This window comes from Balaenoptera physalus (genome assembly GCF_965194825.1).
Source record: "Balaenoptera physalus genome assembly, chromosome: 19".
Taxonomy (NCBI): Eukaryota; Metazoa; Chordata; class Mammalia; order Artiodactyla; family Balaenopteridae; genus Balaenoptera; species Balaenoptera physalus.
The window spans coordinates 54,770,674-54,791,895 of NC_138900.1; the positions used below are offsets into that span (position 1 = coordinate 54,770,674).

Below are 21,222 nucleotides of genomic sequence, written 5' to 3' on the forward strand. Positions count from 1 at the left end.
TGGGGGCGGGGCTCCGTGATGGGGGGGTGGGGGGCGTGCAGGAGTCACCAGGTCTCATGCCAGAACCCGTGCCTTTGAATGCCTCAGCTCTGTCCCTGCTGGGGGCGGTCTTGGGGCTGCCAGATGGAGGGGGAGAGGGCAGTGGCCAGGACGCACTGTGTGACATAAGCCCCCCCCCCCCCCACCGCAGTCAGGCTGGCTAAGGCTTCAGGGGCTGGGGCAGGGCTGGAAGGAACTCCGTCCCGCAAATATCTACCATTCCAGGGCCCTGGCTAAGGCCCTGACCATTCCAAATCTGAATCCTCAGACCGAGGCCCCAGGGCCAGACCAGCCCACCCCCTCCTCCTGCCTCCTGCACCTGGCAGGAGGGGAAAGCGGCCTTCTCCAGGTGGGCCTTCTCCAGGTTCACCCTTGCAGATGCAAAGCAAACCAAAACAAACCAAAACAAAGCAGGTGTTTAATAGAAAAAATAAAGGGAACTGTGGCAAGATGTGGCATTTGGCTACGCCCTCTCCCCAGCTTTGCTGCCCTCTCCCTGGCCTTGCTGAGTCGTGTCCCCCCCCCACCATGCCCACCTGGTACAGCTCTCACCTCTTTGGGCTTAGGAGACGGTCAGCCCTGCCCTCAGGGAAGGGGGCAGCCCGGGCAGTGCCAGGAGGGGCCGTAGGCTCTGTCTTCATTGACCTTCAGGTGCCCCCCAGCGCCTACCGCGCCAGGTGAGACCATGGGAGGTATGGAAGGCGGGAAGCTGAACCCTTCTCAGGCACTGAGTCCCCCTCAAAGGAGAAATACCCCTCTAGGGTCTCCTCTCTCAAGAGGAGCTCCCCACCACCACCCAGAGAAGCCTCAGGCCCAGTCCATCTCCTGCAGGAGCTCCTCCAGCTGCCCCACCCAGTTACCATGCAGGCCACTCAGGGCAGGAGGCCTTCGCCCTGTGCCCTCAGCAGCTTCACTGAGCCGGGGCTCCAGCCGTGGATGCCGGGGAGTGGGGCAGGGAGGCGGGGGGCTGCTGGCGCAGGGGGTACAGCTGGGCGGCCACACACTGTGACGAGGGCTCCGGGCTGTGAGGCTGAGGCCTTGGCACCTCACAGTCCTGCCAGTTCAGGACAGAGCTTTGTTTACCTGCAGGTGACACACCACACGCAGACACAAATAAGATTGCAGGAGTGGTCAACACCCGCCTCATCCCCAGACCAAGCCACATTGTCCTCCCTGTACCCAGGGCCCATCTAAGCTTCCAGAAACAGCCTGTAGCCCTGGGAAGCAGAGAGCATGCCGAGGAGGGTCCCAGCTCTGCTCAGTGACCTGGGCTCAGATACCCAGTGTCCCGCCCCCAGCCCCTCAGAGCTCCTTACAGCAAGAGCAGTACAACAGCTCCATGACCCGCAAGCAGTTGTCCAGCAGAGCTTTGGGCCGCACCGGCTTCAGGCTTCCTGGGGCACTCAGGAGGGACAACACTGCTTCCACCTGGGGGCTGACCTCCACACCCTGGAAGGGAGGAAACCTTTAGGACCACAGGTGCCACCCCCAGCCTGTGAAGAGATCCCAGGAGAGCTGTGGGGGGCGGGGGGTGGTGGTGGCTGTCCTGCCTGGAAGGAGGACAAGAGATCCCTGTGACCAGGACGCCTGAGAGCAATTTCTCTCCTTCCTGCAGGTGCCATTTTTCCTGGGAGGGGCTCCCTCCATGTCCCTCACTCAAGCACAACACACAGAAGCTTCTCTTTTCCTCTCCTAGGGGCGGGCCAGACAGGGAGGAGGTGGGGGCATCCTTGCTGTTCTAGCCCAGGCCCGGCCACCACCACATGAGGAGTCCCTATCCCAGGGACACTGTCCTTCAGGATGCAAAGACCCACACCGACTCCAGTGAAGAAGAGACAGGACCCTCAGGAGGGTCAGTCATATCGTGAGGCGCACTGACAGGGCTGGGTCTCCAGCTCCAAGCGCGGGGGCTCCTCTCCACAACACTTAACAAAAGGAACCTGGTGTGGGGAGCACCAGGCACCATGGGAGGGACAGAGCAGGGGCCAGAACTGTCGTAGAAGACACGGAGCACAGGACCTCCCTGGTGGCGCAGTGGTTAAGAATCCGCCTGCTAGTGCAGGGGATGCAGGTTCAAGCCCTGGTCCGGGAAGATCCCACATGCCGCGGAGCAACTAAGCCGGTGTGCCACAACTACTGAGCCTGCGCTCTAGAGCCGGCAAGCCACAACTACTGAGCCCCTGCACGCCACAACTACTGAAGCCTGCGTGCCTAGAGCCCGTGCTCCGCAACAAAGAGAAGCCACCGCTGAGAAGCCCGCGCACCGCAACGAAGAGTGGCCCCTGCTCGCCGCAACTAGAGAAAGCCCACGCGCAGCAACGAAGACCCAACGCAGCCAAACATAAAAATAAATAAATAAATAAATAAATAAATAAATGTATAAATAAACAAATAATAATACTTAAAAAAAAAAAAGACATGGAGCAGGAGGAAACATGGGACCTGAGCTGGGGAAGGACCTTCCTAAAAGTAAAGTGTTCTAGGTTGAACTGTGTGTCCCCCTGCCCCACAACCCCCTAAAAAAGCTCTGTCCAAGGCCTAATCCCTAGTACCTGCAAATGTGACCTGTTTGGAAATGGGGTCTATGCAGATGTAATTAAGTCAGGGATCTCCAGATGAGTTCAGTCTGGATTTATGGTGGGCCCTAAATCCAATGACTGTTGCCCTTGTAAGAGAAAGGACACAGGTCCTTCTCTGGGACACAGAGGGAAAGGCCATGTGAAGACAGAGGCAGAAGGTGGAGTGACGCTGCACAAGCCAAGAACACCATCAGCCACCAGAAGCTGGAAGAGGTGGGAAAGATCCTCCTCTGGAGCCTTTGGAGGGAGCATGGCCCTGCTGACACCTTGATTTCAGACTTCTGGTCTCCAGAACTGCGATAGAATAATTTCTGTTGTTTTAAGCCACCAGTTGGTAGTAATTTGTGACGGCAGTCCCCAAAAAAACTAATAGACAAAGGCTTAGAGAGAGAAGTGAGGGTGGCAGGAGGGCAAAGGGGCCCATGCCCATGGCCCTCTCCCTAGAGGGAAGACCCACTGCCCCATAGGTGTTGGGCACATATGGAACGGGCCATCAACCATTAACACTGTGAGAAAGAAGAGGTTAAAAGTTGGTTCAGGGACTTCCCTGGTGGTCCAGTGGTTAAGACTTCGCCTTCCAATGCAGTGGGTGCGGGTTCGATCCCTGGTTGGGGAGCTAAGATCCCACATGCCTCATGGTCAAAAACAAAAACATAAAATAGAAGCAATATTGTAACAAATTCAATAAAGACTTTGAAAATGGTCCACGTCAAAAAAAAAAAATCTTTAAAAAAAAAAGCTGGTTCAATCTGAAGAGCCCAGGTGGGCAGGGCCTCAGCCTACCCACAATCTCCTTCCCAGCCCCCAGACCAGCTCCCCAGAGCTCACAGAGCCAGACACACTCCCAAGGAAAATTGAGGATGGAACACAGTCCGTTCCCCAGGTCAGCTCCAACCCCCCCTGCCCACAGGCACAAGAAAGCCACCAAGGAAATGGCTGGGTCTCCCGGTCCCCACCAGAATGGAGAGCCTCCACAAAGTTCTCGGCAGCTGCAAAAGCAGGTGCTGACCCCGAGCCCTGGTGTCAGCAGAAGCTCACAGTTGGCTTCCTGTTGGCTGTTCTTGCTGGGCAGCAGGTGGGGCCCCAGGGCAGTTGTGTACCAGGGTCCTAAGGAGGGCTGGTGGCGGGGGGCAGTAGGGCAAGGCGGGGGTGTGGGGAGGGGTCCCATGGCACATGGCCTGCAAGGACACACACCGACCCTGTCACCTTACTCTCTAGGCTTTTTGGAAGACGTATCCCCCAGGCCTCTGATCAACACTGCTCAACAGGCAGCGATCGGGAACCTCTATTATTATTATTAATTAAGGTACGTTTATGTTAGGGTTCACTCTTTCTGTTGTACTTTCAATGGGCTTTGACAAATGCAATTATACCCACCGTTACAGCATCATACAGAAGAGTTTCATTGCCCTCAACCCTCCTGTGCTCCACCCATTTATCCCTCCCCCTTTCCCTCTTTTCTTAGATGTGGAAATAAAGTGAGAGGGATCAATGACTGGCCCAGGGTTGCAGAGCATAAGAACAGGGTCTCAGGCGCATCTCTTGCCCCCCGAGCCCAGGCCACCACCCTGCCCCCCCCCCCATTTCTCCCACACTCTCCAGGACATGCCAGAACTTTCCATGCCTTTATCTTCTCCCTTGATAGTTTTTGGCCACACACACACACACACACACACACACGCACCCGCCCTGGCCACCTGCACCTCCGCACAGCTCACCGGGAGGCCTTGTTTGACATCCAGCAGCAGCGTATGTACCTCCTCCAGGTACTTCCAGGATGGATGGCCCTCGAGCAGCACCTCCTGCACCCACTCAGTAGCACTGAGACTCACCAAGACCCACAGATACCGCAGCTCCTGTTGGCTCACCCGGGCCCTCTGCTGCAGGGACAGGAGAAATTATTGAAACCCCAGACAGGAGCCTCTGGGCCTGCCCCCCACAGCTCTGACCGCCCCCCAGATTTGCCCTGCACAGGGGGCAGACCAAGGGCATCCACCGTGGATGGGGTGGGAGAGGCACCTGGGGCCTGAGCCAAGGGCAGGCTTGCTTGAGGGGCCAGGAAAGACCCCTGGCAACAGGATCTGCCCAGACCAATGTGCCTCCAGGCAGGGTCCACAGGATGTCCCAGGAGGCAGGGGCCTCCCCATTCCAGAGGGGGGATTCTCACCAGCCTGGTGACGTTGGCCATTCGGAGTACCCCCTCATAAGGCACACTGACCCTGTAGTTGATGGGGAAGTAGTGTTTCTGGGGAGATACAAGAACAAAGGATGAGATCAGAGTCAGAAATGGCTCAGACTCCCCCAACCTCCGAGAAGAAATTGATGCAGGAGTAGAGGACCCAGGACCGGCCCTTGATGGCAGCGGTGGTCCTCTACAGAAAACATGTGCTTGGCTCCCAGTTGGGATAAAGACAGCTCTTTCCTCTGGGACACAGGGAAGGTGAAACAAAACAAAACGTGTTAAGGCATAAGTCTCGAGCCAAAATGTAGGATGAGAGGCTTACTACTCCTAGAGAATCATATCCTTTAGGAGGGGTGAGGAAAATGACTTTAAAAGATTGCTCTAAAACTTATCATGGTGATGGTTTCATGACTTTGCGAATACACTAAAAGCCACAGAAATGTACACTTGAACAAGTGAGGTGTGTGGTATGTGAATTATATCTCAAAAAAGCTGTTAAAAAAAAAAAAAGACCTACAGAGCCACATGCCACGTGGTCCACCCTATAAAAAGAATCAAACATTCTAATTTCTAGGTCCTTATCTCCCCTGCTAAATAGTGTCTGGGGTTCCCCCATGGTTTCCTGGAATCCATTCCTGAGTCACTGGGTGAGTGCCACGTGGAGGTGGGATCAAAGGTCAGATCAGATAGGAGGGTTGGAGGCCCCAGGGAAGGATGGCAGGAGCGGGGACAGGACGTGCAGACCAGGCACATGGGTGTGTGTGAGGGAGAAGGGAGCCATGGCAGGCACAGGCCTGACACAAGTCCAAGGAGAGGGACTGAATTTCCAGGTCCTTACATCGCATGAGCCACAGGGCTTTGGAAGAGGGACACAACGAGTGCCGACGTGGTTACCATGTACTGAAGGCGGTTCCGGTACTGCAGCTTGTCCCGCAGAAAGCCAGTGATGGCACACTCCTCGCTCCGGGTTAAGGGCCACACCTCCAAACCCTCGTTCCCCAAGGCCATGCCCAGGAGGATCCCGAGATCTGTGGACCGCACACAACAAGAACACGTGAGCCACCTGCGTGGCTCCCACACCGCCCGGGTATGCAGAGCTGTGCTCACGACCTCCCTTTTCCCAGTCACAAGTCCTCTCGGAAGGGCCGGGGTGGGGGGCGCAGCGTCCCAAGGAGGCCTTCCCAGCGCCAGGAATACTCTCCCTGCGGTCCGGGCTCCAGGACAGCAATGCAGACAAGCATGAACCGTCCAGCCCAGCCACCTCCCACCCAAGGCTGCTGGCAAAGCCCCCCAGGAGCCACGTCCTGGGATTGGTCTCCAGTCTCCTTCCCACTCCTGCCCCAGGGGGCAGGCACAGCCTCCTTTCCATGGTAACCCCTGCCCCTATCTAGAGCCTCTGAGTTTTCAAAGCCTTTCGCTGCATATTTCCATCCAGAGACTCTGGAGCTGTGGATTCTAGGTCCAGCTCTACAAATGACTCTTGGGTGACCCACTCCATTGTCCTCCCTGCTCTATCTGACCTTGACATGCCTCTTAATTAGAGGTACCAGCAGGTTTGTAGCGGCCCTTCCAGTTTGGTCTTTCCGGGATGCTAAGCGAACCTCACTCAGGCCGTTTCTCTTCCCCGCTAACAAACGATCCAAACATTACCAGCCTTCACCACTGCAGGTCACTGTGACTTTAAAAACAGTGTGATTTCTGTGTAACTGAACAGACTTACAAAAATTATCTGAGAGAATTTGCAACAAACATGAACAAGGGTTAAGTTGATGGGAGCAGAAAGAACAAAATATAGATGGGCAAGAGACGTATCTGAAACTCAACCTCGCTAATAAATTCACATCAAAACAATCGATACAGGGCTTCCCTGGTGGCGCAGTGGTTGAGAGTCCGCCTGCCAATGCAGGGGACACGGGTTCGAGCCCTGGTCTGGGAAGATCCCACATGCCGCGGAGCGACTGGGCCCGTGAGCCACAACTACTGAGCCTGCGCGTCTGGAGCCTGTGCTCCGCAACAAGAGAGGCCGCGATAGTGAGAGGCCCGCGCACCGCGATGAAGAGTGGCCCCCGCTTGCCACAACTAGAGAAAGCCCTCACACAGAAGCGAAGACCCAACACAGCCAAAAATTAATAATAAATTAATTAATTTAAAAAAAAAAAAAAAAAAAACAAAAACAATCGATACATGTTTCACCTACCAAATGGAAAGACTTTTTTGTTGTTGTTACTGTTGTTTTATTTTATTTTAATGACACTTGCTGCTGGCAAAATAGTGAGGCAGATGCTCTCATCCTGGAAAGCAATTTGGCAATTTTTGTTATTAGTGGACTTAATAATGCCCACACACTTCAACCCACTAAGCTTTAAAATTGTCCACACCCTTTGACCCATTAAACTCATTTCTAGGAATAAACGTGAAGGAAAACAAAAGAGAGACATAAACGAAAGATTTGTGACAAAGACTTCCCTTTGCAGTATTATTTTGTAATAGTGAACATCTGTAAGTGGCCTAGATGTTCAATAATAACGAATGTAGCCAATAAAAATCACATTGCCAAAGAATACTTATGATATGCTTATATGATAAGAAAAATACTTTTGATATGTTTAGCAAAGTTTTTAAAAGCATGATTCAACACACCGTATCTGGGTATAAAGCATGACTTGAATTTTGTTAATTATGTATATGTGTGTGTATAGAAAATGCAGTGGAAAGAAATGCACCAAATCTCTATGGGAGATTTTTATGTTCTTCTTTATATTTTTTAGGATATATTTTACATTCTATAATTAGTATGTATTATTGTTAATAGTCAAAAGCAGTCATTTTTTTTCCTTTTCTCCCTCTTCCTTCCTTCCTCCCTTCCGTCCTCCTTCTTCTCTCTCTTTCTCTCTTTCTTCCTTTTTTCCCCCAAAATAGCCAGGCAGGCTGAGTCACCTCTTTGATTCGCCCCTGGTTGTGAGCAGCAATTACTGACCGGACTTTCTGCACTCACTTCCCTGGCACTTAGGGAGACTTTTGTTCTTAAACCCTCACCGGCCTGGGCCTGCTGACACTCACTTTCCCACCCCCTTCTCAGTGCTGCTGCCATGCCTGTGCCCCTGCTGGGCCAGAAGCTCAGGCTTACTCAAGCCTATGCCCCTTATGGCCTGCAGCCCACCAGCCCTTCCCCTCATAGAAGTCTGATACTACATTTTTTGCAAACTTGCAAATTTGCAATCCATTTTGCACTTCCTCTGTCTCTCTCTTCCCATGTTCTCAACCCAATATTTGGACGAGGGAACAGATAAACCAGTGTTTCTGCTTGCTTTCTCCCTTGTCTCTACGTCATTAACACTCTCAGCTTGGCACCCCTGCTGGTCAGGATCATTCCTGCCTCAGGGTTTAGGCTCACACATTGCCCCTGCCCTGGGTATCCTCTCACATGGCAGACCCCTTCCAAGGTCTCACCAAGACTCCTTCCCTCCCCAGAGGCTCCCCTGCCTACGCCAGCCAACAACCCGTCTCTAGCACCAACCCCTATCTCTAGCACCAACCCCTGTCTCTAGCACCATCTGTCCAATTCACTCATTGTCTTTTTTTTTTTTTGGCTGCTTTGGGTCTTCATTGCTGTGTGCGGGCTTCCTCTAGTTGCCGCAAGTGGGGGCTACTCTTCATTGTGGTGCGCAGGCTTCTCATTGCAGTGGCTTCTCTTGTTGTGGAGCATGGGCTCTAGGCGCGTGGGCTTCAGTAGCTGCAGCACACAGGCTCAGTAGTTGCGGCACGCAGGCCCTAGAGCGTGCAGGTTTCAGTAGTTGTGGCACATGGGCTCAGTAGTTGTGGCTCGCGGACTCTAGAGCGCAGGCTCAGCAGTTGTGGCGCACGGGCTTAGTTGCTCCGCGGCATGTGGGATCTTCCGGGACCAGGGCTCGAACCTGTGTCCCCTGAATTGGCAGGTGGATTCTTAACCACTGCGCCACCAGGGAAGCCCCTCACTCACTGTCTTGACCAGACAACGCAGCTCCCAGTGTGTGAATGCACAGCGCTGTGAACCACAGCGAGGACGTGTTACTCAGCACTTTGGGGTTCACGTCGAGCAGGGAACCGGGAGCAGGCATCTGGGTCTCCTGTAGAAGCTGGTAAAGGCCCACCCAGGGTATCTGATTGAGCAGGTATGAGGTAGTGGAGCGGGGGGGCAGAGAATCTGCATTTCTAACAAGTCCTGAAGTAAAACTGATGCTGCTGGTCTGGGGACTGCACTTGACAGAAAGTGACAGTTTACAAATTGGTGTCCTTAGGGCCACATTCTGGTTCGCAGAGATTTCACATAAAAATCCAAATTTCCATCTTTTCTTTAAAAATCAGTATCCCTGTCCACACTGAGCCTTCTTTCCAGTGTGGCAGTCACCCTGTGGCTGCCCACTCCACCCCCAAGTCCTACCCCACCTGCCCTCATCTGAGTCCCAGTCTGGAGCCTTCGGGGGCCTGGCCATTAGCCTCGTAGCAGAGACTCACAGAGCCTCCGTGCTTCCCAGCCTGGCACACATGGGTTGCCCCAGAAACTCTGTCCACAGATGATCTGCCTTCTCCCAAACTTAGACCTCCTCCAAGTCTGCAGCCCAACTACCATTCCCAATTTTAAGCTCCCTTCCTGTTGCCTCCACTCTGAAAAACAGGCCAGCAAACAGGTAACTAGGCAGGGCCAGCACAGCTGTAGCCTCACGTACCCTCTGCATTCTGAAAGCCCCACAGCTAGTGCAACCCTGGTCAGGAGGCCCGCCGTGCCCCCCTATCTCCACAGTTAAGAGGCCTGCAAGACAGAAGAGGAGACTGAAGAAAGAGTAATGTCCTGTGCGCAGTGACAAATGGGGCTTGTCCGCCACCCCCACATCTGTGCCTGTGTGTGTAGATACCCCCAAATTTACATTCACCAAGAACCTCAGATGCAACCTTATTTGGAAATAGGGTCTTTGCAAATGTTATTAAGAATCTCCAGATGAAATCCTCTTGAATTTAGGGTGGGCCCTAAATTCAATGACTGGTGCCCTTATACGAAGAGGAAAGGACACAGAGACACATGTAAGGAAAGACCATTCACATGGGCTTCACAGATGAAGGCAGATTGGAGTGATGCAGCCACAAGCCAAGGAATGCCAGAAGCCACCAGAAGCTGGAAGAGGCAAGAAGGATCCTCCCCGAGAGCCTTCAGAGGGAGCATAACCTTGACAACTTGATTTCAGACTTCTGACCTCCAAAGCTGTGACAGAATACAGTTCTGCTGTTTTAAGCCAAGACTGTGGCAGTTTGTTATGGCAGCCACTCCTTTTCCAGCACCCCAGCCCCTCTCTGAGCCCCTGATCCTCATCCCTCCCTCCCCCTCACCCCACAGCCAGTCCTTGCCAATCCTGCGCTCTGCCTTCATGAGCTCTGTCCCCTCTGCCAGGCCTCTTCATTCTCACTTCCATCTCCAGAAGGAACCCTCATCACCTATCAAATCCTGCCCAGGAGGCTGTGACAGCAACTCCCAAAAGCACGGCCAAATTGATCTCCCGAAAGCAGAGTACCTCTCAATCTCAGCTCCCACGCCCAGGTCACGGACCTTCCAGGGCTCCCTGTTATCTCATGAATTAGCCACTCTTCACTCTGGCTTTCAAGGCCTCAGCCACCTGAGCCCAAACCAGCTTTCCAGCCTGGCCTCTCACGCTCTCACTGCTGAGCCTTTGCTCACGCTGCCCCCTCTCCCTGGAAGGAACACCGTCCTCACCTCCCCACGTCTACGTGTGTGAACCCCACCCACCTCTGAGACCATTTCAAGCAGCACCTCGCCGTGCTGTTTCTCCTGCTCCCCCTGCTCCTCATGACTTGGAAGATTCCAGAACACTGGGTCTGGGTCCTTCCACCTGTTCTGAACATCCGGACCCTTTGCAGTACCCTCCACAAGGGCAAGGGTGGACCCATCTCCTCTGTGAGTCCCTCACAGGATCAGACCCCGGACCTCATGCAAGTGGCACACAGTTCCTAGCACCTAACTCCATGCCAGGTGTTAGAGAGAGACGCACTAGACAGCCCAGGTCCTTGTCACCATGGCAGTGTCTCTCCAGTGGGCATGTGGGGGGCACCAGAAAAAAATATGTTGAATTTAAGTCAATTAAACTGAATCTTGGAGTCTGAAGGGAGCTTGGTCTGGCCTCCCAGCAGCAGGCAGGCCTGAGAGACTTGTCAATTCTTTTTCTTTTCTGTCCTCATTTCAACTATTTTTCTTTTCCCCAACGACACTGTTCTCTTTCTGCCTTTTGATTTAGCTCTTTATGGAGGGAAAGGCAGAGGGAACAGGCTGCACTACTCCCATGTGTCTCGGGGCCCAGGCAATTTCACAAGCCCCCACCCCTGGCTGGTCACGCCCAGGGAGGCCAGAAATCATCTCTCTGCCACCTCCATCCCCACCGTACTCCCCAGCACCAATGAGTCTGAGCAGGTGAGACGCTGCCTCCTACCCCCAGTGCCTGTCCTGTCCCTGTGACCCACTGACTGTGCCCACCCAGCCTAAGGCTCATACCCACCATGCCAGTCTGAGCTGCAGTCAGCTGGAGACAGGGCAGACGGCGTGGGAGTCCCCAAGGGTGCCTGCCATTAAGCTGGGAAGCATCTCAACTTCTCACCAGGAAGAATGCCCTGGTTGCCATGGTTACGAAGCCTGGCTCTGGGCCAAGCTCTCCCTGGGCAGTCCCCACAGAACCCCCCCAGTACTCACAGCGCAGCCAGGCGAATCCCCGGGGCATGGTGGTGCACTGGGTCTCCCAGAGAGCAGAGGTGGTGTCCCCAGCAATGTGTCTATCCACAGAGGCCTGAGTGGGGCCTACATGGCCTCGGGTCAGCAAAGGTGGCCCAAAGTCGAGGAAGGACTAGCCACGGAGGAGTGGCCCAGCAGGAGGCGGCAGGTGCTCCTGGGCAGGGCTCACCCTTATCTGCCTGGCAGTGCAGAGGGCAGCCGGGGGGCGGTGGCTGTGAGTCCCATGGCAGCCAAGACCTGGCCTGAAACGGCTGCCTCGGGGTCTTCCTTCCAAGCAGGAGGAGAGAGTCCCCAGCAGGCCCCTCGGAATCTGAGGCTGGGTTGTGCTTTCTCTGATTTCTCTGTCTGCAGCTGCTCAGTGTGAAATCTGGCTCTGGAAAGAGAAAGGAGGAGAGAAACTGATTATGTAAGAGTGGTGCTGCCACTCAGCCATCAGCCACAGGCGCGCAGAGCCTACTGTGCAGGCTGCACCCTCCGCTGGCCGGGACCACCAGGGAAGGCCAGAGGTGCACAGCCCTGCCCTGGCTGCTGGCTACTCGGGGACACAGAAATGACAGAACCACCGAAGGGCAGCCCCAGCCCAGGAGTAAGTTAAAATGACACCAGCTGACAGCCTGGGGCCAAAACAAAAGCAGGACCACGGAATGAATGAGCTGTGTGGGTTAAATCGAGGGAGCTTCCTGAAGGCGGCAGATCACAGGTAAAGTACAAGAACGGCTTGGACTGTGGGGAGGTTAAAAAAAGCCCAGAATCGGGCTCTGCACCCCTCCATGCCCCAGAGAACACTCTCCTAGCCACCTCCTCACTCAGAAATCTCCCAGAAAGCCTCCCACCATGCACCCTAGACCACCAGACCGGTACGGAGAAGCTGAGAAAGTGAGAACTGGGGTCATGGTCACCTTCATGCCACACCACAGAGCCCTAATCCTGGGTGCCATCTGTGGTCCCACCCATCCACTGAAATGGGGGAAATGTGCGGAAGCCAGGAAGGCACAAAGTGGGAGGTACCTAATGGCACAGAAGCCAGAGCCTTCTCTCAGGGGGAGGGGCACAGAGGAAATCACCTAAAAGAATGGGGGTGTCTGTCTGTCTGTCTCTCTCTGGTGGGGAAGAGGGAGGGGGAGGAGTTTGAGAATTGCCTCTCCCACCCCACCCCCACTTTACCCAGGGGTTTGGAACAGCCCTTTGGAAGCTCATGCAGAGAAAAGTTAGACAAGTAAAAGTTGGAATATTATTCTACATAATTCAATTGCAAATAGCATTTTCAAAGTCACAGTAGCAAGTAAAAAGTGAAAGTTAATTTAACAGAAGCATGACTTAAGGATCCTGGAAGGACAAGGGCCTGGGGAGGGTGCACATGAGTGGTGAGGGAAGCGGGTGACGAGGAGCTACACGTTCCTTGGTGGGAAGTCAACAGATAGTGCCTCAAATGAATGAGCAACATGAGCGTATATATAACTGAATCAATTTGCTGTACACCTGAAAGTAACACAACATTGTAAATCAACTATACTTCAATTAAAAAAATTTAAAAAAAGTTATGGAAGTGGGTGCGTGTGAAGAATTAGGGCCACTTTTGCAACCAATCTATTACAGCGACACAGAGCATTCTTCTCCCCAAAGTGGCCAGGCCTGACCTGAGGCCCAGGGGACAGAGCACTGGACCACCTGCTCCAGCTTGACAGCTTCCCTGTAAGCAGGGCAGGGCCACGAGGGTCTCAGAGACATTCCATGCCACCTCCACATCCAGAGATGAGGAAACAGGCCTGGGGGGAGGGAGCTGTCCCAAGGCCTCATGCCCAACCCCATCGTCCTCCTGTGAATCAAGCCCCTCTGCCCTTTGAGAATGTGGGGAGGGACATTCTAGCAACTAGCAGCCCTGTAGAGTGAGTCATAGATGCTCAATTTAAGGAGGAGGTGGATGAAAAATAGGGCTGAGTTGAGGCCACAGAAAAAAGAAGATAAACAAAAGCATAAACAGGAATGATTTTTTTCTGGTTAATTCCATTAGCCCAGGGTCTATATTTCTGAATAACATTTCATCCACCACCTCTGCTCAGTGGAAAGAGGATTCTAGACCTGGGGCACATGAATAACACAGGACCCACTCTTGGCCACATCTGAGTAGTAAGTCTCATTCAGAGAGGTGGGCTGAGTCAGACCCTGACTGGCTCCCTCGGCTCCCATATCCCATTCAGTGCAAGTCCAATCTGCAAAGGAGGCTCTATTTCTACTTCCCTTTAATCTGGGCTTGGCCCTGTGACTTGCTCTGACCAGTGGGATGTGCCTATGCCTTTGGCTTGTCCTCTCTTGCTGCTGGGAGGGCTTCATGTCATGTACACAATTCCGGGCTAGCTTCCTATAGGAGGCCTCAGGCATTTGAGTGAGAACATCCTAAACTAGTCCATCTGGCCTCTGTCAAGTCAGCCCAGAATCCCAGCCACCCCACAGAATCATGAGAAATAATCAGTGTTTGTTTATTTTAAACCACTAAGCTTTGGGGGTAGTTTGTTACACAACAAAAACTAATTGATATAGCCTGAAAGTGCATCATCTCTGCAAATGCTCTGTAAAAAGCCAGGTCAGTTCTAACCCAAAGCATCTTCTGGGAGTGGTTCCGGTGGCTTCTCTCTTCTGAATGAAGCTCAGGAAGACTTGGGGGCAAAGGTGTGCTTTCATTGCCCTAGGGCCCAGCTCAGCATCTTCTATTGGAAGATGAACTTTCCGGAATTCAATACTAATCAAGACTTTTTTTCCCCTCTGCCACATTTGATTTATGTTTTGAAACTTTATTATAGCATTGTTAAACAAACCCAAATAAGGTAGAATAGTAAAATGGATCCTCATATAGCCATTATTCAGCTTCAAAAATTATCAATATTCTGTCACTCCTGTTTCACCCATCCTCCGTTTTTTTCCCTAGAGTATTTTAAAGCAAATCCCAGACAGGCCATTTTACCAGTATGTAAGGATTCTTTAAAAAATATAATCGCATTACTACTATTGCACATTTCCAAATCAATAATCCCTTATATCATCTAATACAGAATCTATGTTCAAATAAACCCACACATATAAACCCACACAACTAATTCACTACAAAGGTACAAGAACATACAATGGCGAAAGGATAGTCTCTTCATTAAATAGAGTTGGGAAAACTGGACATCCACATGCAAAAAAATTAAACTACACCACTACCCCACACCATACACAAAAATCAACTCAAAATGGATCAGAGACTTTAATGTAAAACGTGAAACCATAAAACTCCTAGAAGAAAACATAGGCAGTATACTCTTGGGCGTCAGTATTAACAATATCTTTCTAGATATGTCTCTTCAGGCAAGGGAAACAAAAGCAAAAATAAACAAATGGGACTGTATCAAACTAAAAGCTTCTGCACAGCAAGGGAAACCACCAACAAAACAAAGACAACCTACCAAATGGGAAAAGATATTTGTAAATCATATGTCCAATAAGGGGTTAATATTCATAACAGATAAAGAACTCATACAATTCAACAACAGCAAAAAACAAACAACCTGACTAAAAAATAGGCAGAGGGGCTGAATAGACATTTTTCCAAAGAAGACATACGGATAGCCAACAGGCACATGGAAAGATGTTCAACATCACTAATAATTAGGGAAATACAAATCAAAACCACAGTAAGATCCTACCTCACATCTGTTAGAACTGCTATCACCAAATAGGCAAGAAATAACAAGTGTTGGTGAGTATGTGGAGAAAAGGGAACCCTCATTCAATGTTAGTGGAACTATAAACTGGTAAAGCCAGAGTTTTACCAGTACAGAGTTTTCTCAAAATATTAAGAATAGGACTACCATATGACCTAAGTATTTCACTTCTGGGGTTTTTTGTTTGTTTGTTTGTTTGTTTTGACCACGCCATGTGGCTGTGGGATCTTAGTTCCCGGACCAGGGATTGAACCTGGGCCCACGGCAGTGAAAGCACAGAGTCCTAACCACTGGACCGCCGGGGAATTCCCAACACTTCTGGGTGTTCTTTTTTTAATATAACTTTTTTTTTCTTTCTTCCTTCCTTCCTTTGTTTCTTTTTTGGCTGCGTTGGGTCTTAATTGCTGGCTTGCGGGCTTTCTCTAGTTGCAGCGAGCGGGGGCTACTCTTCGTTGCGGTGCACGAGCTTCTCATTGCAGTGGCTTCTCTTGTTGCAGAGCACGGGCTCTAGGCGTGCGGGCTTCAGTAGCTGTGGCACGCAGGCTCAGTAGTTGTGGCCCGTGGTCTCTACAGCACAGGCTCAGTAGTTGTGGTGCACGGTCTTAGTTGCTCCATGGCATGTGGGATCTTCCCGGACCAGGGCTTGAACCTGTGTCCCCTGCATTGGCAGGCAGATTCTTAACCCCTGTGCCACCAGGGAACTCCCCCCAACATTTCTAGGTATTTATCCAAAGAATATGAAAATACTAATTTGAAAAGAAATAAGCACCCCTATGCTCATCATAGCATTATTTTAAATAGCCAAGATATGGAAACAACCTAAGTGCCAATAAATGGATGAATAAATAAAGAAGATGTGGCATATATTATATATACAATGGAATACTACTCAGCCATTAAAAAGACGAAATCTTGCCATCTGTGACAACACTGATGCACCTTGAGGGTATCATGCTAAGTGAAATAAGTCAGAGAAATACAATACCATATGATTTTGCTCACGTGGAATATAAAAAACAAACGAACAAACCAAACCAAACAAAAACAAACATGTAGATACAGAGAACAGAGTAGTGGCTACCAGAGCGGAAGGGTGAGAAGGGCAAAATGGGTAACATATGTTGTAACTATATGGTTGGCAACTGTATGGTGATGGATGGAAACTAAATTTTTGGTGGTCAGCAGGCTGTAGTGTATACAGAAGTAGAAATATAATGCTGCATACATGAAACGTAATATTATACACCAATGTTACATCAATAAAAAATAAATTAAAAAAAAGAATCCTGGGGGCTTCCCTGGTGGCGCAGTGGTTGAGAGTCTGCCTGCTAATGCAGGGGACACGGGTTTGAGCCCTGGTCTGGGAGGATCCCACATGCCGCGGGATGCCGAGCAACTGGGCCCGTGAACCACAACTGCTGAGCCTGCGTGTCTGGAGCCTGTGCTCCGCAACGGGAGAGGCCGCGATGGTGAGAGGCCCGCGCACCGCGATGAAGAGTGGCCCCCGCTTGCCGCAGCTGGAGAAAGCCCTAGCACAGAAACGAAGACCCAACATAGCAATCAATCAATCAATCAATCAATCGATCTTTAAAAAAAAAAAAGAATCCACGTTCAATTTTCCCTGGTTGTTTAAAAAATGTCTTTTTTTAAGTTGTTTTGTTTGAATTAAGAGCCCAGTAAGTTGTTCCACTGATTGATGGGTCTCTATGCCTTTTTTCCTCTCTTTTTAAAAAAAATTTTAAGGGACTTCCCTGGTGGTCCAGTGGTTAACACTTCGCCTTCCAACGCAGGGGATGGGGGTTCGATCCTTGGTCGGGGAGCTAAGAACCCACATGCCTTGTGGCCAAAGAACCAAAGTGTAAAACAGAAACAATATTGTAATAAATTCAATAAAGACTTTAAAAATGGTCCACATCAAAAAAAAAAAAACCTAAAAAAATCAATTAATTAATTAATTAAGATATAACTCACATGTCATAAAGTTAGCCATTCTGAAGGGCACAATTCAGTGGAGATTTTTAGTATATTCACAAAGTTGTGCAACAATTACCATAATCTAATTCCAGAACATTCTCACCAACCTAAAAATAAACTCTGTAGTCATCAGCAATCACTGTTTATTTCCTCTTCCCCCTAGCCCCTGGCAACCACTAATCTGCTTTCTATCTCTATGGATTTGCATATTCTGGACCTTTCATGTAAATAGAATCTTTAATATGTGATCCTTTGTGACCAGCTTCTGTCACTTGGCATAATATTTTCAGGGTTCATTCATCATGTAAACTGAATGTTTGTGCCTCTGCCAAATTCCTGTGTTGAAGCTCTAACCCCCAATATGATGGTATTTGGAAATGGGGTCTTTGTGAGGTAATTAGGGCTGGATGAGGTCCTGAAGGTAGGGTCCTCATGACAGGATTAGTGCCCTTATAAGAAGAGACACCAGAGAGCTTGTTCTCTCTCTCTCTCTCTCTCTCTCCATGATCCCACAAAAAGGAGGTCACGTGAGCATACATCCAGAAGGTGGCTGTCTGCAACCCAAGGGGAGAGCACTCACCAGAAACCAACCATGCTGGTACCCTCATCTTGGACTTCAGCCCCCAGAACTGTGAGAAAATAAATTTCTGTTGTTTAAGCCACCCAGTCTATGGTATATATTCAAGACCCATTTATTCTCTAGTTCTGCCCACATGGAGACACCCTCCTTGAAAAGGCATTGAATCCTTCCATTCACTTTAACACCTTGGGCTGAAAACACATGTTCCAAGGTTTCAACTATGAGATCCACATTCTTAAAGCACTAATTCTTAAATCTCACCTAGATTTCTCCCCTTGGATGGGGGGAGATGACCCAAACACAGCAAAGAACAGCTCAGGACTGTGGGCTCTGCTCGCCCAGAAGAGCTCATAGCTCCCCTGATCACCCGGCTGGAGCCAGGATTAGGGCCCTGAGACGAGGGGCGCCTGGTGGGTTACCGCCACCGCAGATGGGACACGCTGCCTTCGGGCGCCTTTCTGCCACCACCGCCCCCATCTCCTGTCCTCTTCACTAGGCTGGCTGTCACCTCTAGTTTCCCTGGAGTTTGGGGACTCCAGACGGTCTCTGCTCACATTTCTGCATCACGCCTGCTGCCTCAGCACTGCTGATCCACACCAAGGGGGAACAGCACACAGAACTGCTTTTCAGCACACCAACGTTCCACACACAAGTTACTTTATAAGCCTGCAGGTTCTTTTTCATCAGAGGACATTCCCAAGGCCATGACTTCCTCCGGCTGCCCACTGCCCTTGCCAGCAGACTGGACATGCGTGGCCGCAGTGCTGAGTCGGGCACACCACCCTTGCTCCACTACTGCACACTCTCCTGGAGCACTGAGGACGGTGCCCTGGGCTCATCAGCAGGATCTGTGCTGAATCCAGTCCTAGAGTGACAAGAGCCACACCTGTGGGTCTATTCCACTGACTAGCTGCACAGGACTGAGCTGGGCCCACGGACCTTGGTCTGGATTGTGTTGGGTGGTCATTCTTGCCTAGGTTCACAGGCCAACAGCCGCTGTCCTTCCTCTCCTGCTCATCACTGCACCAGCAGCTCACTCCTACCTGCTGCCGTCACACGCCTGGCAACCTCGTGTTCCGGGGCCAGCCAAGAACTGAGACCCCCGCAGGCCCCTAGTTCCCAGCAGGCAAACGCCCCATTAAACTACTGCTGCCTAGCCGTGTTCTCGAGGCTTCAGAGCCGGGAGAGTGCGGAGAGCACAGCAAGCCGCGGCGCCCCAGCCCTGAACCGGGCTCCATGGAGGCGCCAGAACCTCGCCGCACCCCATCCCCCAACACAGGCAACCTCTGCGCCCGCCTGTCCCGCGGACCCAGGCGCACCTCCGGCCACCGGGACCCAGGACGGCGGCGCGGGGCTCGGCCGGCGGCGGGCGCTGGGGTGGGCGGGGACCCGGGCTCCAGCCCGGAGGCCGCGCGGACCCGCCAGGCCCACCTCCGTCCCCGCCGCCCGGAAATCTATGTTATATTATTATGGCAGCCTGAGCAGGCTAAGACATAGCATCTATCAGCACTTCATTCCTTTTTTTAAAAAATAAGGGTGAAACATTTTATTCTCAATTTTCTTTCTTTTTTTAATAAATTTAAACAGTAAAACAAAAATTCACAAGCTGTCTCCCTGTTCACTCTCTGCCTCCCTCCCCTACCTGTAGTCTTTAGTCTGGCTCCCTTTCCTTCACCCCACTCACACTGGCACAGGGTATCCAACTAAGAAAACAAAACCGCTCTAAGTACATGGAGACATGATGAAGGGAGGAGGTGACCTGCGTCCACATTCCAGGTTAAACTGCACAAGTCTGCATTTTCTGGGTTCTAAATAGTTTCCTTTCATTTGTCAAATTGAAAAAAAAAAAAAAATCCCTGGACCAGATGCTTCAAAACTCCCAGGACTGCCAAAGAATGCCTTGAACTCTCAAACTCCTAATTTATCCCTCCCCCACCCCCTTTCCCCTTTGGTAACCGTAAGTTTGTTTCCTATGTCTGTCTGTTTCTGTTTTGTAAATAAGTTCATTTGTATCATATTTTAGATTCCACATATAAGTGATATATGGTATTTGTCTTTCTCTTCCTGACTTACACTTCACTTAGTATGATAATCTCTAGGTCCTTCCATAATGCTGCAAATGGCATTATTTCATTCTTTTTTATGGCTGAGTAGTATTCCATTACACACACACACACACACACACACACACACACACACACACACAGTCACATAGCTACTGTATATATATATATATATATATATATATAGAAAGAGTATATCTACATATAATAGCTGTATATAGATATCTATATATAATAAGCGTCATTGTAATCTTTCTTGACATGGTATGCACCTTCTTGCTCCTTGAAAGACTGTTTCCTTCTTCATTTCTTTGTGGTTGAGCAGCTCTGGCTCCGTTGCTGCCATTACCACATCACACTCTGCAGCGGCCACCATCTTACCACCGGGACCAGTACTTCATTCCTTTTATTGTAATATAATATTCTAATGTATGGATATACCACATTTTCTTTATCCATTCATCAATTGATGGACATTTGGGTTGTTTTCATTTTTTGGCTATTATGAGTTATATTGCTATGAAGATTCGTGTACAAGTTTTTGTGTTGGTGTATGTTTTCAGTTCTCTTTGGGTTTATTCCTAGGAATGTGGGTTGCTGGGTCATATGGCTACTCTACGTTTAACTTTTTGAGGAACTGCCAGTCTGCTTTCCAAGGCAGCTACACCATTTTATGTTCCCATCAGCAATGTACGAGGGTTTTGATTTCTCTACATACTCACCAACACTTGTTATTATCTATCTTTTTCATTACAACCATCCTAGTGGGTATGAAGTGGTATCTCATTGAGGTATTGATTTGCATTTTCCTGATGACTAATGATGTTGAGCATCTTTTCACCTGCTTATAGGCCATTTGTATATCTTCTTTGGAGAAATGTTTATTCAAATCCTTTGCCTATTTTTTTAAACTGGTTTATCTTTTTATTTTTGAGTTACAAGAGTTCTTTATGTATTCTGGGTACTAGACTCTTATCAGATGTATGATTTGTAAATATTTTCTCCTGGTCTGTGAGTTGTCTTTTCACTTTCCTGATAGTGTTCCCGATGCACAAAACTTTTTAAGTTCGATGAAGTCCAATTTATTTTTTATTTATTTTCCTATTTTTTGGTTACTTATGCTTTTTGGTGTCATATCTAAGAAACTAGTGTCTAATCCAAGGGCACAAAGATATACATGTGTTTTATTCTAAGAATTTTATAGTTTTAGCTCTTGTATTTAGGTCTTTGATCCATTTGGAGTTAATTTTTGTATATGGTGTGAGGCAAGAGCCCAACTTCATTCTTTTGCATGTGGCTATCCAGTTGTCCCAGCACTAGTTTTGTTTTTTTGGT

At 50.1% G+C, this 21,222-nt stretch overlaps 1 protein-coding gene and 1 long non-coding RNA gene across 5 annotated transcripts in view; one reads left to right on the top strand and one right to left on the bottom strand.

The window, feature by feature from the left end:
- Positions 1-439: 439 nt before the first annotated feature.
- Positions 440-21,222, bottom strand: part of IL34 (interleukin 34) — a 69,845-nt gene continuing 49,062 nt past the window's right edge. For 2 of the 4 annotated variants that reach the window (XM_082439225.1, XM_082439226.1), the window contains exons 2-7: positions 11,531-11,942; positions 5,695-5,828; positions 4,786-4,863; positions 4,337-4,498; positions 1,356-1,488; positions 440-1,122 (exon numbers count right to left, since the gene is read on the bottom strand). In XM_082439225.1, coding sequence (XP_082295351.1) covers positions 950-1,122; positions 1,356-1,488; positions 4,337-4,498; positions 4,786-4,863; positions 5,695-5,828; positions 11,531-11,558 — 708 coding nt within the window. In that variant the 5' untranslated portion in view covers positions 11,559-11,942 and the 3' untranslated portion in view covers positions 440-949. The remainder of the gene's footprint in view (positions 1,123-1,355; positions 1,489-4,336; positions 4,499-4,785; positions 4,864-5,694; positions 5,829-11,530; positions 11,943-21,222) is intronic. The other 2 variants (XM_082439227.1, XM_082439228.1) reach the window with 2 other exon arrangements.
- LOC309649347 lies at positions 11,949-17,906 on the top strand. Its single transcript, XR_014257042.1, has 2 exons — positions 11,949-12,269; positions 17,764-17,906. It is a non-coding gene; the product is annotated as an uncharacterized lncRNA (long non-coding RNA).